Genomic DNA, 9433 nt, shown 5'->3' on the forward strand with positions numbered 1-9433 from the left:
TTTCTCTGTCTCTCCAGCGAGCGCATATACACTGTAGCAAAAAAATAAAACTAACCAAAACTCCCCTGCTACATTTGGAATGACCTTGTTGTATCTTAGTTTTCTGGAGGGACTCAGCTGTGAGGACTGTTATAATAGAGGACACAGGAATTTATTTTATTACTTATACTTATACTAGCTATAGATGTTCATTTTATTTATATCTGCTACTATCATCAGTTTGACTTCCTCTCTCCCTTTCTTTTTAATCTCTGTATTTATAATTTTTTTCCAGCTTGGCCTAGGCCACACCAACCACGTTCGAGAACCAACCCTGGTAACAGTTCTGCAAGGGAAAAACGTTCGGCAGATTTCGGCTGGCCGGTGTCACAGTGCTGCGTGGACTGCACCGCCTGTCCCACCCAGAGCTCCAGGTGAACGACAAAGCATCCCTCTCCCCCTTCGAGCATAAGCTGCCGCACCCTCCACTTGCCGGAGTCCTGAAACCATCAAGCCTTCCCCACACACCAGGGGCTCTTTATGCTGCCCACTCCTTAAATACTCTCACAGCTGACGTGGCTGCCGACTTCACTGAGCATTCCCTCTCCACACCCCCAAAAGAAGAAAACATATCATTTAGGCAAGCAAAAATGTATCATTTTAGAGCAGCGGCTAAGCATCTTTTATATATAAATAAAAGAAGTGACAAACCATAGCTTTCTAAGGCCTGCTCTTAGGATCATAAATTAAAAGCCCTGAGCCCATTTGCCAAATTCCTCACCCTGTGCCCATTTGAGACACGGTGTTAGTGCATTGGCACAGCACATCAGACCGCTGCCATTTTACACCCTTTTCTAGTTTGTTTTACTTTGAATTTATTATGAAATCTCTGTAGATCCACAAAAATGTATCAAGAAAAATGGGATACGTACTTGAGTCCTGAACACCCAGCTGTGCCCCTCTGCTTCCATTCCCCGTACATCGCTTCCTACTACACAAGCCCTCGAGCCCTTTCTTCCCCCCATGCCCTGGTGTCTGAGATGCTAGGGTTTCCCTGAAGCAACCCTGTGCCTGACAGCTCAGAAGGCTCTTCCCTCTGCTGACGTCTCTACTTAGTCACGGTCCTTAGGGAAGCTCCCCATAGAAAAGTTTGTCTTTTAGATACCCTAATTGAGCGGGGTAGGGCTGCCAGCAGATCCAAACAAGGACATGGTTTCTATTCATAGTTAACAGAATCCAGGACGAGCTGCCTGTGCCCTGACGTTTTCAGGTGTTCAGTGGCCTTTCACCTTCTAGAGCCTTTCCCTGCGCTCCAGGACAGAGGCTGCGTAGTGTGGCAGTCAGAGGTGTAGACTCAGACCACAGTGCTGGGGTGAATCTCTGCCCCTCCAGGTACGATCTGAGTGACCTGGAAACTTGGTCTTCCAGTCTGTAAGTGAAAGTAACAGAGCATTGTGAAGAGCTAAGGAGTAAGCACATCCGCACATGTAAAGCTCTTGGAGTAGTGCCAGCACACGAAGGTGCTCAGCGAACGTCGGCTTGTAATAAATAAAATACGTAAAATACACAGTAATAAATCATGTGTGTGGTGGGAAGGGCGAAGAGAGCTTGCTCGACAGGTACAAGAGTGCACGTGAGCAGGAGGGATGGGACAAAGAACACTGCATAGAAAAATGGAACAAATACTTCATGACTTTCTGACCACCCAATAGCACGGTAGAGCGAAGAGCGTTGGTGTGTATTTGAGAATAGCCAGTGGAGTGATTTCAAGTGTGTACAACACAAAGTAACGGTAAATGTTGGGGAATGTGGGTGTGTTTTTCCTGGGTGCAATTAGTACATGTTTTATACGTGTTTGAAAAACCACCCCTCAAAGGTATGTAACTGTTAGGTATAAATTAGAAATTACAATGAAAATTTTTACTTAAAAAATAAGAGTAGTAATGATACCTCTGAAAGTTGAACTGTGCAGCTCTTTACTTATAGAAAACTGAAGATAGTTTACATCTTGTTCTCACTTCTTCACGTGTTTTTAGATGAGGCTAGCCATGGATACAGTGCTGTAGTCTTTGCTTCTTACAGAACTCTTCTTTTTTTTTTTTTTCTTTTGTCTTACTGCAATCTATGAAAGAGTCATTTTTAACATCTATTTATTTAAATGATAGAGGGAAAAAGAGCAACCACCAACAGTGGTGTTGCAGATGGCTTCTGCAACATCTAGGGTCCTGGTGTTTCTGACAGAGTTGAACGAAAATTGCCAATTGCAAAAGCAAAGGGTAATTAAGCAAAAGCAAAAGTACACTCCTGAGAGGTTGGGAGGTGTGAGCAGGAGATAGAAAGGGTGACTCAAGGCCAGAGAGCTCTGATGCTTGCAGTGAAAAGCTTGCATGAACCCTGCACTCACATCTTTCATTCTGTCAGGGCCACTCTGCCCATGCATCGCAAGTGTGGGAGATGGCCTGCTAAGTTGTCTGTTCCCATTTTCCAGAGCTGCCCACCTGGTCCTCACCCACATCTTTCTTTATTATGAAGATGACAGTTGTTGAATATGAAAGGAAATTTGGCTAGCTTGCATTATTTACGTGTTAATTATTTATTTTTGTGAAGGAACTATTTAAGTCCTATTGTTACATAGAGATGAAAAGACAAAGACCAGGTTTCTAGAATCATCAATTTTAAGAGGTATTTTGGGCCATCTGGTGTAGTGGTTACGTTGCTGTACTCCCACATGGCCAACTGCAGTTCAGTCCCAGATCCAGTGGCTTGAAACTCACATTTGCGCCCTACGGCTTGCTGGTTAAGATAGCCACATCTCACACAGGGCTTGGTCTGAATGCTCGACTTGGACAAACATGCTAGGTGATTGTGCATGCTTGTCCAAAAATCCCTAAAGGAGGAAGAAGTGGATGCCGTGACCATCCCCCGATGGGGGCGCTGTCTCACTTTCTCTTTGTCCCCCACCCTGCAAGTGCACATGCTCTCCAACAAAACTATTTTAAAAATCAACACAAATGCATCCAAAAAATTAGAATTGAATTGATGGTGGAAGAATAGCAATACATGTGAAAATAAAATATAGCAAAATATTATAGAACTTCATTGGTAAGAATGGGTGTCCACTGTATATCTCAACTTCTGTGTGTTTGAAACTTTTCAAAATACTAAAAGTTAAAGCAATACTTCATAATATTTCATTCATAATGCTTCCTAAGTGCCTGTTTGCTTTCTGGGCAGGCGTGTCCGTTCCTCTGCAGCTGGGCCTGCCCGATGCGGTGCCCCCGCAGTATGGGGCACTGAGAGAGGTGAGCATCCACACCGTGCGGGCCCGGCTCCGGCTGCTGTACCACTTCTCCGACCTCATGTACTCGTCCTGGAGGCTCCTGAACCTCAGCCCCAACAACCAGGTAACACTGGCCCCAGGGCCTCTCTCTCAGCTTTTGGAAAATCCTTTCATGGCTAATAGTTCATTTACTCAGCGCCCAGGACATGCAGATAAGACTGCAGTTCTGTTCTCATTATTGCAGGTTTAGGGACACTCCAGATGTTGGCAGCCATGCTGCTGGACACAGAGCAGTCTTCCTTCTGTGTTTTGGTTTGTCCAGCATGCAGGCATGAATAGCTAAGCATGTCATCTCTTGTCTACAAAGTTTAATATGTGATTTTTTTTTTTTTGAGAGGTTTTTGCTGTAGGGTATGGGTGCTCACCAGAGAGACAGAGAGAGACAGAAAGCAAGAAATCGCCCCCCCCACCCGGGGGGGGATGGCCATGCCGCAATCCCTTCTCCTCCATTCTCCTCTCAGGATCTTGGGCACACACACGCACGCGCCCGGCATGAGTTTAAGCCATTGGGTCTGGGACTCAAACCACGGTCGACTACATCGGACTCCAGTGACATAGCCATTACACTAACTGCTGGTCCCAATATGTGATTTTAAAACTTAAGCACACAAAACTATTGGAACCATAGTCAAGGCTTTTATGTAAATAGATGTGAGAGGTTTAGGAGATTAAATCTCTTTCTCGCATACAAGTAAGCCTTCTAGATCCTGTGTATCAGAGTCCGGTGATATGGGAGAAGGAAAGCTCTTTGGTTTGTTTAATGTGTGGGCATCCCTACCAAAATGCATGTAAGCTCATAAAACTATTAGAAATCCTTTGGATCATGGGACATATGAGAGATTTGATGAAGTCATTAGCCAGGCAGCAGAATTCTGTGCAGCACCAAGCAGAGTGCTAGCATCCTGTCATTAGTTGGAGAAGTATCTGTGATACCAAGTTCAGTGAGAAAAATTGTGTAAATAGTGTGATCTCAACAATGTGAGAAACGTATATATAGGCACTCCACACCTAACGACTGAGTTCCGTTCCTAAGACCAGGTTGTTAAACAAATTGATAAGCAAGGGCTCAAAGGCAATGTCTTGTGGTGTGTCGTGGTACCACAGGGAATGTGTTTTTCAACAGACGTCACGCAACACCACGCTAGAATGATGTATTTCTAACCATACCAAAAGCATACACTAGATAAGTGCCAGGAGGAAACAAGACACGCCACAACACAGTGTAAACCTCTGAGAGTATTTTCCTTCTGACTGCTGTGGGTTCGCAATAAAGTACAGATGCTTACACAGGACATGCAGCTTGCGTGGTACGAACGCGTCGTCCAGTGAAGACTGACTGACTGGGAATGAGACGAGAACTGAGGTGGGATTCCCCACACTGGGGAATTGGGTTTTGTTTGTTTGTTTGTTTAAATATTCATTTATATTTATTCATTCATTTATTTTAATTTGACCAGAGAGAGACACAGAGAGAGAGAGGGAAAGTGAGAAAGCAAGCCACCAGGTCCAGGATCTGAACCATGGTCAGCCATGTGGGAACATCCAGTGCCTCAACCACCATGCCACCTGCTGTCCCCGGGGAATTGGTTTTAAGTCCCAGTGGTCATTAAACAGGTGGGTCATGAGGTCAGCAGGTGGGTAAGGCACTAGACTCCCACATGGCTGACCATGGTTCGAGTCCCAGACCTGGGAGCTTGAAAATCACACTGAGTATGTATGCATGCCCAAAATCCCAAAAGGAAAATGGAGGAGAATGGGTTGGAGCATGACCACTCCCCAGGGGTGATTTCTCATTTTCCCTCTGTCTCTTTCTGTCTCTCTCTGGTGAGCGCACATGCCCTATGGCACAAAACCTTAAAACAAACAAACAAACAAAAAAACCCAGGCAGGTCATTAAGTGAGGAGTGACTGTATACACACAAGGAAGGAAACGGAGGAAATAGATCAAGCATTAATGGGGCCATCTCTGGGTTATGGGTGACTTTATTTGTATGTGCATGGCATTTTCTGTCTTTCACAAAGTTATTAATGGTTACTAATACCCAGGTTTATGTTTTTAAAGTACACTTTTGAAATTTATATTCTAAAAGTGAGACTTGTTATTTCCTTTAAGCCTCAAGACTATGCCATTTTCAATAAGTAATGGTCACCTTCCTTTCTGTTACAGAACAGCACGTCTCATTATAATGCTGGGACGTGGGGCATCGTACAGGGACAGCTTCGGCCTTTGTTAGCCCCGAGAGTTTACACTCTCCCAATGGTGCGCTCCATAGGAAAAACCATGGTTCAAGGCAAAAACTACGGACCTCAGATCACTGTCAAGAGGATATCGACCAGGTTGGTATACGGGGGTGTGTTCCACTAGCCAGCGGCACTTGTTCAGAGGAGTGTTGTTACTGACTTCTGTGCACCTTTGCTTCCTCACCTGGAAGGTGTGCTAGCACGTAACAGCAGTCCTCAGGCGTAGTTACAGGGCCTTGTGCAGGGCACAACTGTCGCTGAAGAGGCCTGTTCATCCGTCGACGGGATGTCCTATCAAGGGCTGTTTGTGTGATTTGGGGACGGATGAGCTATATTTCATTCCCTTCTCTCTTCCTTTTAAAGAGGACGGAAGTGTAAGCCCATCTTTGTCCAAATAGCGAGACAAGTAGTTAAGCTGAATGCATCAGACCTCCGTCTACCCTCCCGCGCATGGAAGGTTAAACTGGTCGGAGAAGGGGCCGATGACGCTGGGGGCGTGTTTGACGACACCATCACGGAGATGTGCCAGGTACTTGCATGCAGCGCTCCCTGCTGCACCGTCACTTGGGTCGTAGCCTTTGGGCTGTTCGCACCGACTGCTGTGTCAGGCACGTCTTTATAACGGAGCGAGAGTGTGCTTGTGAGCCTCCTAGAGTCATGCTGTTCGTGATGCAGGTGAATTTCAGCTAGCAAGTGTCTGAGCTGCTCTGGATACATACCTCACGTATCAGTGTCAGCTCTCTGCACCATCCGCCCTGCTGTAGTGCTGGCAGAGGAAGCAGCATCCGTGTATGGGACGAGTCCAGAGCACCTGCGTGCTCTCCTTTAGCATTTAGATCAACGTGAGATCGACAGACCCCAGGGGAGGTAGAACACTCAGTGCTAAGAATTCAGCCCATGGCTGATTCTAAGACCCACACTGGCTTGCTTCTAGATCAGCTGTGTCCACTCCAGCTCTGCATGGTATCCAAATTTTTCTGATAAACACTGTGACTAAAGTAATACGTGACAGGTCTTGTTTCTTCATATTGCCAGATATTTTCCACATTGGGGATCCTTTTTTTTTTCTTTTTTAATTTGCCAGAGGGCATATGTACTCACCAGAAAGAGAAGGGGAAGGAACGTGAGAAAGCGTTCTCCGTGAGGAATGGTCATACTGCAGTCTCTTTCCCACTTTTCCTTCCTTTTGGGATTTGGATTTTGGGCATGTGTACACACACACCCAGCATGTTTGTTTTTGTTTTTGTTTTTTTTTTTTGGAGAGGTTTTTTTATCGCTATAGGGTGTGTGCGCTCTCCAGACAGACAGAGAGAGACAGAGAGACAGAAAGCGAGAAATCACCCCCCAGGGGGGATGGTCACGCCGCAGTCCCCTCTCCTCTATTCTCCTCTCGGGATCCTGGGCACGCACGCACACGCGCCCGGCGTGAGTTTTAAGCCACCGGGTCCAGGACACAAACCGCGGTCGACTACGTGGGAGTCCAGCGACATAGCCATTACGCTAACTGCTGGTCCCACCCAGCATGTTTTCAAGCTGCCAGGTCCAGGACTCAAACCGAACAGTTGGCCATGCGGGATCCAGCCACTTAAACACCACGCCACCAGCTGGCCCACATGGGGAATTTTATGATCTCATTTTAAATAAAAAACACAGAAGTAATTATAGAGATGGCTGGCTGTAATATATCAAAATAAATCCCTCAAACTGGTCTCTTAAAAATATGTTCTTTAATTGGTTTGTTCTCTTGATGCGTTTGTCATTTCTCTAAAAAAAGGTTTTTGTTTCTTCTGTAGGAACTGGAAACGGGTATCGTTGACCTTCTTATACCCTCTCCCAATGCCACCGCAGAAGTGGGCTACAACAGGGACAGGTATGGCAGTGGGCGGTGCCAGCGAGTGTCTAAGACACCTTCCTCGGTGCTCGCCGGTACGCGGCACTGCTCTCGGTGCTGTCCACGTGTTGTCCCGCCGAGCCCTCACTGTACCCTCAGGAGATGCTGTTGTCCCCCAGCACAGACCTCCGTGCTGACTCAGCACTTGTTCTGGGGCCCACCCAGGGGTGACGCAGACGACAGAGGAGACTCGGACTTGACCTTGGAACACACTTGTTTTGTGTTTCTGAAGACTGATGTGCCCTCCCCTTAATGAATTTTTTAAACCAGAATTTATTTAAATGTTTCATTATGCTATTAAGTCACAGAGCTTAGTATTTTCAATTATTTAGCGTCCTTATATTGGAAATCCTTGAATTTGGGATCCTGCTTCATGGACTTACTTACAAATAATAAATGAAATGATCTTTTTTTTTTTTTTTTTAATGAAAGGTTTTTTGCCATAGGGCACATGTGCTCTCTGGAAAGATAGAAAGCGAGAAATCACCCCCCAGGGAGATAGCCATGCCACAATCCCTTCCCCTCCATTCTCCTCTCAGGACTTTGGCACCCACGCTCACACACCCAGCACAAGTTTCAAGCCACTGAGTCCAGGACCTGAACCACAGTCAGCCATGTGGGAGTCTAGCAATATAACCACTAAACTATCTGCTGATCCCAAATGAAATTATTTTTTAAAAAATACAAAAACAGGGCATTCTGGGACCTGCAGATGGCATAATGGTTATGTCGCTGGACTCCCACGTAATTGACCACAGTTTGAGTCCCAGACCCAGCAGCTTAAAACTCATGCCAGGCTCATGAGCGTACATGCCCAAGATCCCGAGAAGAGAAGGGAAGAGAAAGGACTGCAGCATGGCCATCCCCCAGGGGCCAATGTCTCACTTTCTGTCTCTGTGTCTTTCTCTGTTTCTCTGGCGAGCACACACACCATATAGCAAAAATCTCTCAAAAAGAACAGGGCATTCTGGAGCAGGTAGCTTAAGCATTAATAGACCACTTGTCTGTGCTTTTATAACTCTTCTAAGAATAATTCCGCATATCGTCCCCACACTGTCCAGAGCTGGAGCCAGAGGCCACGTATGACTGCCGCACCTCCGGGTGTGGTAGGGCAGCTCAGGGACCGCATCGTTAACTCCGTCCCAGTCACGTAAATAGCCACACGCAGCTACGGTACTGTGTGGGACAGTGCAGTGCACACGGATGTTGTAGCTGGTGGGTTACTGATTTCTAAGGAAATGAGGAAAATTTCAATTTCCTTTCTTCTTCAGGTTCCTCTTTAACCCCTCTGCCTGCCTCGATGAGCATTTAATGCAGTTTAAGTTCTTGGGAATTTTAATGGGGGTTGCCATTCGCACCAAGAAGCCTCTGGACCTCCACTTGGCCCCTCTGGTGTGGAAGCAGCTGTGCTGCGTCCCGCTCAGCCTGGAGGACCTGGAGGAGGTGGATCTGCTCTACGTGCAGACCCTCAACAGCATTCTTCACATTGAAGACAGCGGCATTACCGAGGAGAGTTTCCATGAGGTACATGCCACCCAGTTCGTGCTTCTGCGCGTGTGGACTCGTGCACAGACAGCATCTTCCAGAGCTGGTCTTCCTGTGTGGCTGGGCGATGCCCCGTCTGCACCACAGCTGCCCTGGGCAGCTCAACTGCAGGAGTTTGCATAACTGCTGATGGGTAGGGCTGGCTCCGACCGCCGGCTTCTGCACCGCCCCCTTTTACCTGTTTGTGCCTGATAGAGTGGAGGGTCACGGGAACCAAAATGGAAGAGGGAGACCCTGGGTGACCAGAGTTGAACAGACCCAGCAGAGAGTCAGTCTCATCTTTTTTAAAAAAAGTTTTAAAGAATTATTTTATTTAACTTTATTTGTTTATTTTAATTTGATCAGAGGGACAGAATGAGAGAGAAAAAGTGAGAAAGCAAGCTGCCAGTTTCGGGACTCAAACCATGGTCTGTCATGGGGGACTCCAGCACCCGTGA

The 9433-nt window shown here is 46.5% G+C and overlaps 1 protein-coding gene across 9 annotated transcripts in view; it reads left to right on the plus strand.

Moving 5' to 3' along the window:
- Positions 1-9433, plus strand: part of HERC1 (HECT and RLD domain containing E3 ubiquitin protein ligase family member 1) — a 252265-nt gene that overhangs the window by 232131 nt on the left and 10701 nt on the right. For all 9 annotated transcript variants that reach the window (XM_027765801.1, XM_027765792.1, XM_027765774.1 and 6 more), the window contains 6 exons: positions 275-413; positions 3214-3383; positions 5487-5656; positions 5924-6089; positions 7354-7430; positions 8723-8975. In XM_027765801.1, coding sequence (XP_027621602.1) covers positions 275-413; positions 3214-3383; positions 5487-5656; positions 5924-6089; positions 7354-7430; positions 8723-8975 — 975 coding nt within the window. The remainder of the gene's footprint in view (positions 1-274; positions 414-3213; positions 3384-5486; positions 5657-5923; positions 6090-7353; positions 7431-8722; positions 8976-9433) is intronic.

This window comes from Tupaia chinensis, unplaced genomic scaffold, assembly GCF_000334495.1.
Source record: "Tupaia chinensis unplaced genomic scaffold, TupChi_1.0 Scaffold000063_1, whole genome shotgun sequence".
Classification (NCBI taxonomy): domain Eukaryota; kingdom Metazoa; phylum Chordata; class Mammalia; order Scandentia; family Tupaiidae; genus Tupaia; species Tupaia belangeri.